Source organism: Podarcis tiliguerta, assembly GCF_965153285.1.
Source record: "Podarcis tiliguerta genome assembly, chromosome: 3".
Lineage (NCBI taxonomy): Eukaryota > Metazoa > Chordata > Lepidosauria > Squamata > Lacertidae > Podarcis > Podarcis tiliguerta.
Window position 1 is genome coordinate 51,397,407 of NC_139536.1, and position 14,068 is coordinate 51,411,474.

Below are 14,068 nucleotides of genomic sequence, written 5' to 3' on the forward strand. Positions count from 1 at the left end.
CATAAGCTTCATTTCTGCAGTGCTGCAATGAATTGTGATTTCCTATGGTACTTAAAGTGACAACAGAAGCGTGACAGAGTGCAAAATGGAACTGCAAAGATGAGACATGAGGCAGATAAACATTTTAGTGTCAAGTGCTGCCGATATGTCTATTCATTATTTGTGAGAGCCAGCTCTGTATCGAGAAATCAAGAGTGGTTTATCAGCTTGGCTTGTCAGTGTAGCTAACAGTTGAGAAATCCTTCAGTTCTCTGAAGGTGGGTCAAGATTATGTAACTCCAGAATAGGATGAAAAATACCATTTTACATTATTGACTTTTCCTCTTGCCAACAAGGACAGTGAAATTAATTGGGAAACGATAGTTCAAAGATCAGTGGCACATGTCAAGGCAAGCTTACTTCATTACATGATACATAGGAATAATTTCTAGATAGTAATGAAAGGAGGCAGTGATGGCCACTTACTTGGATGGCTTTGAAAGAGAATTAGACAAATTCATGGAAGTAAAGGCTATCAGTGGCTCGTAGCCATGATGACTATGGTCTGCCTATGGTATGCTTCTGAATACTCGTTGCTGGAAACCACAGAAGAGCAGAAACTAGAGCACAGTTCTGCCTTGCCAGCTTCCCAAAAAGGATCCTAAAGCAAGGGTGCTGAATCTTTTTCAGCTCAAGGGGCCACATTATGTCTGGGCAACTTTCCAGAGGCCACATGCCAGCGGCAAAAGTGAGCAGAACAATTAATGTGAATTTTACCTTTTTACAATAGGCTGGTTTCTTAACATTCACATACCCCTCTGTATTCTCCATCCTGAATTATCAGAGTTCAAGGTTACAACCCAGCCCAACAAAAACACTCAAGGAAATTGCAAAGCAGGGCTGATAAGTGGCTCAGGAGGGGCTGCCAACTGGGGAGTCCTGAGGGCCACATAGAGAGGCTTCAGGGGCCACATTTAGCCCCCGGTACTGAGTTTCCAAATTGCTATCCTAAAATAAATTTATTTCATTGTGGTCGCTAGTCTGTAAAGGATATCTGCAATTTCTGAAGTTATCTTATTTCCTAGCAGAAAATTATACAAATAAATGGGATTGTGTTAATGAGCAGGCTGTGTAATAAGATGCATGATTAGAAGAGCTGATGAGAATTTAATGGGATGAGAAAGACGATAGATCAGCTGGTGTACAACCCTCTACAATGGTGCTATCATGGCTCTATCTCTGATGTTTGCTCATGTCTTTTGGCTTCTTTTTCTAGTTTGTGTTCTGCCGTGAATGTAAGGAAGAATACCATGAAGGAGAATGCCACACACTCTTCGAAACTCAAGGAGCCACAGCCCAAGAGGTACATAGCACATTTCACAGAAAATTAGCTCCAGCCCAAGCAGGGACACCAGGTCATGAATTTCCAGAAAGGGGTCATGTCGTGGTGTAGACACAGCGAAACACGTTTTTTCAGTGGCCAAGAGTTGCAACCACCAAAATTGCTCTGCTTATCATGAGAGACACAGAAATGCAGGGGATCATTATGGTAACTGCCCCTCTCTCCATGTGTTTCCTTCCCTGGCTGGGAAAGTCTGAGAAGCCCTGCTCTTCTCCACCTTTTATTGCCAGTGCTGAGTAAGTGCCCCATTCCACAGATGTCTGTATATAGAGGAATGAGCAGCGCAGATGAGATGATGTGCAAGGATTCTGTACGTTCACTTGCCAAAGAGATGGCTGCCAATGACAGGCTCAGCATCATCATGCTGTATTCTTAGACAGGGTTGCAGCACCACAGCAGAGTTTACTACAGACACCTGTCCAACTCTCTGCCTTTTAAGACTGACTGGGCCTGGGAACCGCCATTTTAATTTCTGTTAATGCCCTTGCACTATGTCAAGGAAGTTAAAATGGCAGTCTCTAGACCCAGGTGCTTGTTGCCTACTGGAATGCTGTTGCTTCCTGCTGCCTGTTGTCATTACCACTGCCACCAGCGGGGCCAGAGGTGGTGGGGCACAGGAGTCTTCCCACCAGAAAGTACAGTATGCCAAGGGCCTCTGCATACTTGGGGTGTGTGAGAGTCCAGCCCTGTCCAGACCTCAAACCTAAAATCTCCTCAGATGAGGATGTCATCTCCCCCAGAACCACATGAGCAGAGACTGATGGTCAACCAGGCAGGAACTTCAAAACTGTAATCGAAGTGCCTGGCTAGCTTCCTGAGAGAATAGTTGTGTGGGGGAACTTATAGAAGCACCTGCTTGGATCAGGGCCTGGCTGAGAGCTAGAAAGGAGTGAAGCCTCTGGTTCATCTATAAGCTCTCAGTCAGAGCTACTTCATTGCTGAAACAAACTTTTCTCTCAAGAATCATCCTTCCTGACCTGGGGATACAGACATGGAGCCAGCCCTGCCCAGTGGGGTTGAAGAGATAGTTTAGAAGGAGATCTGAGTTCTCGAAGTTTGGGAAATAACTTTTAGATTAGATGTCTTACCTGCCCTTCATCATGAGGTCCCGGGACAGGTCTCAACAATTTAAAATTATGATACTAAAAACAATTAAAATATATTATCATCAAGAGAATGGGATGGGTCCTAAAATATGTATCTTGGGTGTAAAGAGGTGTGATTTCAGCATACAAAGAAGACTACATAAAGAAGATGCCAGACGCACCTCTATGGGAAAGGAATTCCACAACTTAGGAGCTACACTTTCTCCTGGGCCGTCACCTCTTCAAACATCAGAGTGCACTGGAAAAACCAAGGGGGTTTTCTCTTAACATCTTAACATCTAAGACTGTCTGCAGGAAGAGAGGAGGTCTTTCAGATATTTGGGGCCTAAAAAGATGTTATGAATTATGTCTATGTTTCTGCACTCAACATAGTTGCTGTATTGGCCATACTATTGATTTTATTGCTTTTTTTTATTTGGCTTGCTTTCTTCCTCTAGAAACTTAAAGAGCAGTGCCATTGATTAGCACAGATGTGGCCTCTTTGAAAGGCCTTTTGAGATTGTATTTAGTTAACACACATCTCTGAAAAGTTTGTCAGCTTTTTCTTGCCAACAAACTTGCATTTAATTCGCTACTAAGGACACTTTTGTGGTTGGAACTAAAAAGGGGGACTTAATTTAACGGCATAAATTGTTTCTCCAAGTACTGAGAATTTTCAAACAGGATGGCTTCTTTGGGCTGAATATCATAAGCTGATCATTATCTTTAAAATTCATAGTAGTTCTGAGGCCTGTTGTTCACCCTATGAGGCTAAATGCCAAACTGTGGGTAAGATTATTTCAATACAATTATGCTGAGATAATGTCAAGACCCATTAAAAAGCCATAAACATGGAGATACAGCATGATGGGGTAAAGCAGCGAGCCAATTTATATATTAATCCTAATGAAATGGAAGTTCTTTAAAGTTCAACTTTTTGGCAGTAGAATACTGAGAAATTCACTTTTATTTGTTGCTGCAACAGTAATGTGATCTTGAAGCTGAACGCACTTAAATAGTTCAGCAATATGGGCCCAAGACTTTCAGCCACATCTCAGCAATCTGTGGTTGTGCTTATAGTTGTGGGAGTAGGGGGTTTCCCTCCGGTCTTGCGTGAATTCGTCCTTCTGAAATCAGAGGATCAAAAGTAGGCATTATATGCCGAAATATATGTTAATAAGTCCATCTCAGATATCAGTACTTCCCTATCTGTACTGAAAAGGTAACATCAGGGTTTTTTTCCCCCAAGCAGTATGTACAGTATATACAGACCCTCTGTTTCCAAAAATGGCATTTACTTTTTGGGCAACTACCATAAGGTAGGGCCGTAGCTCTGTGGCAGAGCTTGTGCTTTACTTACAAAACGGGTCAAGCTGAATCCCTGGCATTTCCATATGAGACTAGTAAAAACAAAAACTTTGTCTGAAACATTGAGGAGCTACTGCCATTCAGTAAATGACAAGGTGCTAATGGGCCCAAGGTCTAATCCAGTACAAGGCAGGTTGCTACGTGTGTGTTGTGATCGATCACTGTTTGTTGTGTTAGATGTACAGGACTGCAGAGGATGGGCAGTTACGAACTACTTGTGTAGGGACCTAGAGAAGGTTGCTATAAGAAAACAATAAGGCATTATGTGTGCTGAATCCTCCAAAAAGCCACAGCTAGGAGGCAAATAAATATATAATTTGTTTAAAGTTGGACAATGCCAGTTGCCACCTGATGTAGCATGATGACAAAGATAGCTTTGATTTTTGCAAGTTTTCCTTGCCTGTCTTGTTAGTATAGGGCTGGCCCAGGATGTTTTACTGGTAGATGCAAAACAGATAATAATGTGCAGCAGAGGCGCAAGATAAGGATACCAACAAGCATAGGGCACACTGCAAGGAGTCTAGATGTGCTGCCCCTCCCAGATTTCCAGCCCTGCTGCCCTGAGGCAACTACCTTACCTCACCTCATGGGCAGGCTAATGAGGTCTGGGAGAGAGGGAGAGATGCACTTGGGCAGAGAGAGGGGGAGAGAGATGTGTGTGAGAGGGAGGGAGAGGTATGTGTTTCTGTGAAACATATATTTGCAGTGAGCCTGTGCATGAAAGTGAGTGTGTGGCCACCTTGTATGTTTTTCCTGTTACTGGAAAATGCTTCCTGTTGTTATTAGACAGCAGCAGCATCACTGTGTGAGAGAGATAGAACAATATTGTGTAAGCTCCACAATCAAGGCCAGCAAGACATAGCAGACTTCCCATGGTAAACCTAATGTTGTCTGGGTTAGGGGAGCAATGACTGTATCCCTCTCTCTCATTTTCAGTTATGGCTGCTCCCATAGCAGCCATGTTGTATTATGCCATGCTCCCTGGGTAGCAATTTTGTGACTGGATCCCACAGTACGTTCTTGATATTCAAATGTGCCTACTGGTCCAAAAATGTTGGTGACCCGTAGTATTACTTTTTACTATTGCTGCTGAAGACTAATGTGGCTACCCCTCTAGAAATGTAATGTTTATTGTAATCGTGTATATACTTCTCATGGTATTGTAATTGTGTACATACTTCCATGGGGTCTCGAAGAGTCGTATATGACTAAACGACTAAACAACAACAAATACACTGAAAGAGAGAGAGATTTAATCATTCAGTGACTTCTCTCTCAGTTGAAGGCTTTTCCGCTTTACTTTGGTGCATTTGTAGTATTTTACCACATGGTGGTACTATGTTACAAAAGAGAACACATGTGAGCTCAAGAAAAAAAAATTGAGGCCTCTCATACTCCTTACAGGAATTGAAGTGATCCAAGGATTTATTAAATGCAACCAAACTGTTTTTGTTCCTTCTGTCTTAAAATTTTACAATGTTATTTTTTGACAGTTTGTATCTTATCTGCCATTTTGATTCCACTTAGAAAGTATTTTGTGTTAGGTGATATATGCCCAGTGCCTGCTAGAAGCTAACTACCCTAGCATTGCCAAGTATTTTTCTATTCTATGCTTACCTGCACATATATTTCAAGATTCTTCAAGAGATGGCATCATAATTTGGCAGTAGTTGCAAAGATATGTAAAACGGACTGTTTGCAGTATTTGCTCTCCTATCCTATTGTGAAAACAGTTGTTTTGTGAACTTCTTCAAATGTATGTGGGGTAATCCAGTAGAAGAAGAAAACACCTCCACTTCCTGACTCATACAGTCGTTCTTTGGGTTCCACTCACTTGTGTGACCAACTACCGCACAATTGCACTCATTTCACACGCTAGCAAGGTTATGCTTAAAATTCTACAAGGAAGGCTCAAGCAGTATGTGGACCGAGAACTCCCAGAAGTGCAAGCTGGATTTAGAAGAGGCAGAGGAACCAGAGACCAAATTGCAAACATGCGCTGGATTATGGAGAAAGCTAGAGAGTTCCAGAAAGACATCTACTTCTGCTTCATTGACTATGCAAAAGCCTTTGACTGTGTCGACCACAGCAAACTATGGCAAGTTCTTAAAGAAATGGGAGTGCCTGATCACCTCATCTGTCTCCTGAGAAATCTCTATGTGGGACAAGAAGCTACAGTTAGAACTGGATATGGAACAACTGATTGGTTCAAAATTGTGAAAGGAGTACGACAAGGCTGTATACTGTCTCCCTGGTTATTTAACTTATATGCAGAATTCATCATGCGAAAGGCTGGGCTGGATGAATCCCTAGCCGGAATTAAGATTGCTGGAAGAAATATCAACAACCTCAGATATGCAGATGACACAACCTTGATGGCAGAAAGTGAGGAGGAATTAAAAAACCTTTTATTGAGGGTGAAAGAGGAGAGCGCAAAATATGGTCTGAAGCTCAACATCAAAAAAACGAAGATCATGGCCACTGGTCCCATCACCTCCTGGCAAATAGAAGGGGAGGAAATGGAGGCAGTGAGAGATTTTACTTTCTTGGGCTCCATGATCACTGCAGATGGTGACAGCAGCCGCAAAATTAAGAGACACCTGCTTCTTGGGAGGAAAGCAATGGCAAACCTAGATAGCATTTTAAAAAGTAGAGACATCACCTTGCCAACAAAGGTCCGTATAGTAAAAGCTATGGTTTTCCCAGTAGTGATGTATGGAAGTGAGAGCTGGACCATAAAGAAGGCTGATCGCCGAAGAATTGATGCTTTTGAATTATGGTGCTGGAGGAGACTCTTGAGAGTCCCATGGACTGCAAGAAGATCAAACCTATCCATTCTTAAGGAAATCAGCCCTGAGTGCTCACTGGAAGGACAGATCATGAAGCTGAGGCTCCAATACTTTGGCCACCTCATGAGAAGAGAAGACTCCCTGGAAAAGACCCTGATGTTGGGAAAGATGGAGGGCACAAGGAGAAGGGGACGACAGAGGACGAGATGGTTAGACTGTGTTCTCGAAGCTACAAACATGAATCTGACCAAACTGCGGGTAGCAGTGGAAGACAGGAGTGCCTGGCGTGCTCTGGTCCATGGGGTCATGAAGAGTCGGACACGACTAAACAACAACAACAACACTTGTGTGAAGAAAGACAAGAGGGGCAGGACAAATCCTGTGTACGCTCAGGCCAAGGACCAGCTGACAGAGGTGTGTTTCATCAGTTAAATCAAATCAGCAATCATAGTTGGAAAAGAAAGTCTTCCCATGAACATCTGCCTCACCACTGTCTAACAGGATACTAGACTAGACGGAGCTTTGGCTTAATGCAGTTGGGCCAATGTACACAGGATTTGACCTGCCTTTCTCGTTTTTCCTCACATGAGTGGAAGCCAAAGAGGGACAACACAAGTGAGGAAGTGGGGGTGCTCCTTCTTCCACTAGATTACCCCACATACATTTGAAGAAGTTCAAAAAGTGATGTTTTTAATGTAGCCACATTCTTAGGTCAAGATCAGATGTTCCTAACACGATGATATATAGGATGTCACCCAAAGTGGGCTTAGGGTTTCTACTATTTATACTCTTAAACCTTCCAGACCCTTGATTTTTTTGGGGGGTGGAATTCAGTCACATCCTGGCAAAATCAGGTTCCACAAGTTAAGCTGCATTGGTGTTTGTTTCCTCTGAAACAAACCAGCTCCCCTCCCCCCCCCATTGTACTTTTTGCAATAAAGGAAAGTGATGAGGAAATGCGCTGCAAAGTTTGAGGTAACATTTGCTTCCTATAACCTACCCACAAACTTTATGCAAGCAAGTCAGGATGAATGCTCTATAAACAGGTTCTCTGGAAGCATCCTTAGTTGTTCTAGTAACTTTCTGGCACAGACGCTAAACATTTCCCTTTCAAATCTCGTAACATTTATTTTACTGTAGTGTGAATCATTTCTCCTTCGTGTAAAAGCAGGCTAGCGAAAGGCAGAAGGTACTTTTAATCATTCCAAAGCATGTCCTGATGGCAAAACGAAAAGTTCTGCAAAACAGGTTGATGAAGAGAGCTTGATCATCTAGAATTACTTTCAGCCTGCAGTTCTTGCCATTACCAGGAGATGGCAAGAAGTTCATAGCTATTATAGTCATTGCTGACCAAGCGATGCTTCATGCTTGCTGAACAACAGCTGTCTAATCTGTTTTTGCTGCAGGTAGGCATGATTGAGAAGGCCGGTCTTTTACACGTAGGTGATGGTTTCCTATAATCATATAGCAATGCATAACTGGTAGTCAGAATTTCATAATTTGGCTTCAGTGTGGGATTTTGCGATGAGCTTTCCCAAAACAAGTTAATTGTGGTGATTCCTGGAAGATGGTGAATATATATGCTGGGCTGATTTGTTTTGCTAAGATAATAATACCCAGTCACGCAATACCATTTATCAAGTTACAAACTACATAAATGTCAAGCGCTTTGGTATTCAGAAGTGATGCAAATGATTTCTGTGTGCTTGCAGCTTGGTTGATGTTATTATAGGGGGAATAACATGGCATAATGAAATGTCACTGGGAGAAACAGCATAAAAGAATAAATCTGTCATACTAGAGAAGAGGAGGAAGATGTCAAGGAAAGAGGGGAACTTAGTACAAGGTTATGTCAATGTCAGTTAGCTCAGTTGTAACCATGGTGCTGATAACACCAATGTTGCACATTTTGATCCCCTTTTGGGCCACCTGCATTTTCCTGCATTGCAGGGGTTGGGCTAGATGACCCTTGGGTCCCTTCCAACTCCACAATTCTATCTTCCTAACACTGGTTAATTTTCATGTAATATATCCCCCCCCCCAATCTATCTATTTATTTATCTATCTATCTAATGAAGAAGAGGTAGAAGGAAACTGTTTAACTGTGTGATTTGGTTCAATTGGCTGCTTCAGATATGGGCTAGTGATGGACTTTGTGGGGTGCAAGCCCCTGTCCCTTCCATCATGGACACAGCATCACTTTGGAGCTGAAAGCACACAGTTTACCTGGTGCTTCTCTTCTTGATTAGGCAAATGACTTGAAGCCAGTCACCAGCCCAGATACATATGAACCAGACATAGTCAACAGATGGAAAGGAGGACCCTACTGATAGATTTATCTTGATGGTCTTTTCATCTTTAGTCTTCATTTGTGTAAAATGAGTACAAAACCAAGCCCTCCTCAACAGTGGTGATGATATTCTGGCTTACAGCAGAGCTTTCTTCACATCTTCCTTACAGAGAGAATTCAGTGTGCTACAAGACTCTATGTTGGCTTTGTGGCAAGAGATTAACAGGACTGCTTCTTTGGAAACTTCTCCTCTGGTCAGGTGGAAGTAATATCTGCCCTCCTCATTATCTGCATAGAAGGATCAAACTGAAAGAAACAGCCACGTGTCCTATTTTCTGCTTGAGCAGCATTCTGTTCATCTCCCCCCCCCCCCCTTACAGGGATATGGAGTTGATGAGCATGCAGCCCTACAGGCTCGATGGGAAGAGGCATCCAAAGAAACAATCAAAAGAACAACAAAGCCATGCCCTAAGTGTCATGTTCCAGTGGAAAAGGATGGTAAGTTTATTGATCAGTATTCAATACTGATCAATACAGCTCGGGGGAGGGACGTCAGGCCCAGGGGCGAAATGTTGCACAAAAGCCTTTCTATTAGGCCCTTGGTCTCTCCCTGGACCCTCTGTCCCAAGCCACACCCTCAAGCATAGTAAATTCTAAATATTATATGCCCATTATTTTTATTTTTTGTCATCCATCCACTTTTGTCTATGAACTCATTAGCAATTTCTTACTTTTGGTTTTGGTTTTTCTTCTAGGTGGATGCATGCATATGAAGTGTCCTCGGCCTCAGTGCAGATTTGAGTGGTGTTGGAACTGTAGCCTAGAGTGGAACAGGACTTGCATGGGCGATCATTGGTTTGACTGATCACCAAACAACACTGCAAAAAACAGCACATATGACAATATGCTGGTACTTGAGAATGTAGACCCACAAGCACAGCTCCTTCTACCAGGGTCAAATCCTGAACTCCTTGCTCAGGGAGTGAATTCCTCATTAGCCCCAGATTAAGGAATTCACTTAATAAAAACACCTATTTATTAGATCAGGCATGTAGATATGAACAATTGTTTGTTCCGATGGCCCTTATGCTTCCTAAATTCACAATGACACGTAAAATTTAGAGGGTTCATGCTTTCATTTGTTCTGGTACATTACCCCTTGTTCCACCAACACCCCCTAGTGATGTTCCTCCTTTGGGGAAATGGGTAGTGTTACCAGTGTCAGTTTATCTCTTTAATGGGTTTGTTCTTTGATCTAAGACTGGATCACATTAAGTATTTTATTGGCCACATTTGGTAAAGACTTATGCCTTATGGGGAACTGTTTAGCATGATTTCCTATAACATCTGCATTTTCAGCATATGCTATGATAAGTCACCTAATACTGTATATTAATTCCACTTTCATACACTATGTTTCCATGTCAACATCTATTAAAGACATGTGGCATTGATAATTTCCACCTCAGGTGTTCTGCTTGGCAAACAGTAGTTAGACATACAGTGTTACATGAGCAATATTTGGAATTGTAATTCATTTTCTGACAGGCCTTCATGGAAGTTAAGCACATGTTTTAAAACATTGTGTTTTAAACATGTTGCATGTGCAGTCAAAATCCACTGTTGCTATCTTGCTCATCGAATGCTCTTTTTTTTTTTATCTGACAGAGGCATCTGCTGATAAAGGAGGTGGGCAAATGATTTCCTACAAATTCCCTTCTCTGCTGCAGCCCCCTGTGTCCCAGGGGATTGTGGGACCTTCCGGAATAGTATGGAAGGTGACATGAGGTCTGCAGCGGGAAAGGGCCCCCCTCTTAGGTTAGCAGACACCTCTGCTGGATCACAAGCCATCCTATGGGCAGCACAGCACCTCTCAAATGGATCTGGGCAGATACTCCATAAATATGTGCTACAACTGCCAAGAACAACTTAGTGGTTGCTTTAATCAAAGATCAGTGCTTTTAAATTACCAAAGTCTGAGTTTGTTTAGGCACAGTTTGGCTGATCCAAGAAGGAATTTGATGCCTGCTGGATACTATGTGTTGGTGATGAATGATGCCTAACAATTCAAGAGTGGAACAAGACAGGATGGCAACAGACCCATGTCTTCATGGCTGCCACCGACTAGCTGCCAAGCAGGATGGGGGTGATTAAGAAAAGTGACAGGCGGAAGGGGAGTTCCTAGCCATTCCTCTACCTGTTGTTTTTCAAACCATGACTCCTTCCCAAACCTCAGTTTCCTCCCTAGTTGGACTTATTTCAAGTCTTGGACCCCAGTTAGGGGAGGGAAGTTTGGGAAAGGCAGGTTCAAAAAGATTAAATGTGGAAATTAGCAAGCGCTTCTCCATCAGGTTAATGTGTTACCATGAATAGCTTCACACTGGCAAAGTCTGACAAATAGAAGCCACTCTTTCAAGAAATTGACTTATTAGGTGTCTAAAATTATGACTGCCAAAAAACAAAGAAAAGAATGGGAAAGGATTAGGGAATAAGCTTCTGTACATGTCATTATCAGAGCCCAACACTACCTCTTCCTCATATCAGCGAATCTACTTTTCACAGAAATAAGATGCACAATCAAAGAAGTTTGCTCTCATGCTGAATCAAATCAATTCTCTTTGTGATGTCTGGCTGAATAAATTCAGGATAAGCATCAAAAGCAAATAATAAAGTTCATATGTTTACTTTTCCAGGTGTTCTCTGAACATGTTATTACATCACTTTTTCAATCTCTACAGGCTGGATTCTGTTTAAGTACTCCATTTTCTTAAGGCCGTTCAGCAGATGCAAGGAGAATACACAGAGTGAATACTGTAAAATGTAGTAAGTGTTTGAACTGCTTCCTTTGGGATGTGATGCTCCATTGAACTAAGAACAGAAAATGTGTAAAGTCTATAGCAAACATAGCAAGAGATATGTCCAAGTACATATGCATGGCACTACGCTCTGAGAGCTTCTTGTTGGACTACTAGAAAAGGTGCCCAACATTAAAGTGCTTCTTGATTACTTAGATCCTGAAACTTTTGTATTTATGCAGATGATGCGGGTAATCTTTAACATGTTAGTCTTGTTTAGATCATTGGTCTTGAACAAATGATGATGATCATATGAATACCTGCATCCTTTTCGGATCTGTAATCAGCTGCTCTGTAGTTCCACAATTCAGACGTGGACACAGTACAATTTGGTCTTAATAATTATTGGTCTGCTCTCTACAGCATCTAATGTCTTTGTTTCATTTAACCAAGCCTACCTTCATTGCATTTATTGCAAGCCATTTATTGCAGACTTCCACTTGGACTACAGAAATAGGAGTGTTACCAAGGAACAAATGGATTCTCCTTTGAAAAAAATTGCAAGGCCTAGATTTTTCATTCATATATCATATAGAGGTCAACATCCATCCAACCTACTCTGGATTACAGATGTCCACAGTCTTTCCCTGTGATTTAGCCCATGCACAAAGCCTCTTGCAATGGCATCTGTTCTATAATGCCAAAAAGTACTACAGTGAGGTAGAGAATTCTACATACATAGATGCTATGATAGTGGCAGAGCGCCATGCAGAGACTATATTTGCTCATGTGCTGCATGGCGTGTGCAGGTCAGTCTTCCAACCCTGGAGAGGCATTTGCCAGATCCTAGCAAATCTGTTTTCTATTCTGATTCAGCCCTGCTGTGTGTGAAAACGGGCGCATCCATCATTTATCATTCAGTGATTTGCATCAAAACAAATGATGTACCTCAGTTGTTTGAAGTGAGGCGAGGGATAGGGAAGCATTGTCTGAGTGCTGGATTTGTTTTGGCTATTTCCCACATGCAAGTTTTCCATTTTTTATTTTTACCCTATTCTTTGGCTGCAAGAGGCTCGCAGAACAGCTACAATTTGCAACGCAAAAGGCATTGGGGAGGGAGAAGGGAAAGAAATATACTCAGGCACTAATTCTTAGTTACAAAGTTCTTATAATCACCAGCTGAAATGGAAACAGTAGAAGATGAGAAGGAAACAAACGTTGCTGATTTTCCAAGTAAAGGTGGAGTAGCCCTGCTTCCCTTTTCTCCCTCTGCTGTAGTATGATAGAAGGACAACCACCAGTTAATTGAAGGAGGAGCATGATGGAACTGGCATCTCAGCAGGAATGGATGAATCTTTTTCTGAGTTTCTCATTCTTCCAGTCTTCAGTTTGCCATATGACTGCAATTTTTCCCCAAGAACAAATATCCTCATAGTGTGCATTTCTCCTAATATGTGTATTTTAATACCATTTTGCTACCCATACACATTTTTGCAAGCCATACAATGCTTGCAAAAATGAACATAACCAACTTTTTGTACACTTTTTGTTTGGCAAACAGCTCCACAAAATTCATGTTTAAGTTTGTGTACTGTTTCAAAAAGTGCAAGTTAGGTAAGTTTGCAGAAATATGTGAACGAAACCAAATTTCTCCCCCATCCCTACTTCTCAGTAGATTAATAGTAGGTGGCCCTGCTTCTCTGTTCTGCCTGCTGCGGCCTGCTGAACATGTATCTGCCATTGAGCTCAATGTAGACTAATGTAGAAAAATCCTTATCCTAATTTCCAATATTTTGACATTGGCTTTGGAGTTTTAAGCAATTCAAGGACAGGAGTGATGCCCTAAAATAGGGTGGCATTTCTCCACATATAGCAACTGCAGTAGGATGGTGTTGCTGCTGTCTTTCATAATTTTGTTGTGTAATCTTTTTCACTTCCTCAAACTTTTTTCTCTGCTTTTTTCTCACACTTTGAAAATTGCTAGAAATTCTAACTCCCGCACTTCCAATATTTCCAAATGCTTGTGTCGTAAGAGTCCAAATTTAGGAGCACATATTTCATGCAAAAACTACATTTGCAGTCCAGTGCCAAGACATTTTTGAGTGAAGAGATGTTAACAGCTGAGTGAACGTGGAAATCACTCACATTTTATTTTTAGATTCAGCCTGCTAGGAACTGAATCATTAAAGAGGGAAGTGAAACATTTTGTAATATCCATATCCCACTAAGGGTGGGACCAGACACATAAATACAGGACATTTACTGTGTTGTAATATCACAATAGGAAGAAGGTTGCATCTTTTCACTTGGCTTGCCTATATACATGTTTACCATCCTGGGCCTTCATCTTGAGACTAGTG

The 14,068-nt window shown here is 41.8% G+C and overlaps 1 protein-coding gene across 4 annotated transcripts in view; it reads left to right on the top strand.

Moving 5' to 3' along the window:
* PRKN (parkin RBR E3 ubiquitin protein ligase) overlaps positions 1-11,602 on the top strand; it is a 582,309-nt gene extending 570,707 nt beyond the window's left edge. For 2 of the 4 annotated variants that reach the window (XM_083434186.1, XM_083434185.1), the window contains 3 exons: positions 1,256-1,342; positions 9,294-9,411; positions 9,669-11,602. In XM_083434186.1, the coding sequence (XP_083290312.1) occupies positions 1,256-1,342; positions 9,294-9,411; positions 9,669-9,778 (315 nt within the window). In that variant the 3' untranslated portion in view covers positions 9,779-11,602. The remainder of the gene's footprint in view (positions 1-1,255; positions 1,343-9,293; positions 9,412-9,668) is intronic. The other 2 variants (XM_083434187.1, XM_083434188.1) reach the window with 1 other exon arrangement.
* Positions 11,603-14,068: the final 2,466 nt, after the last annotated feature.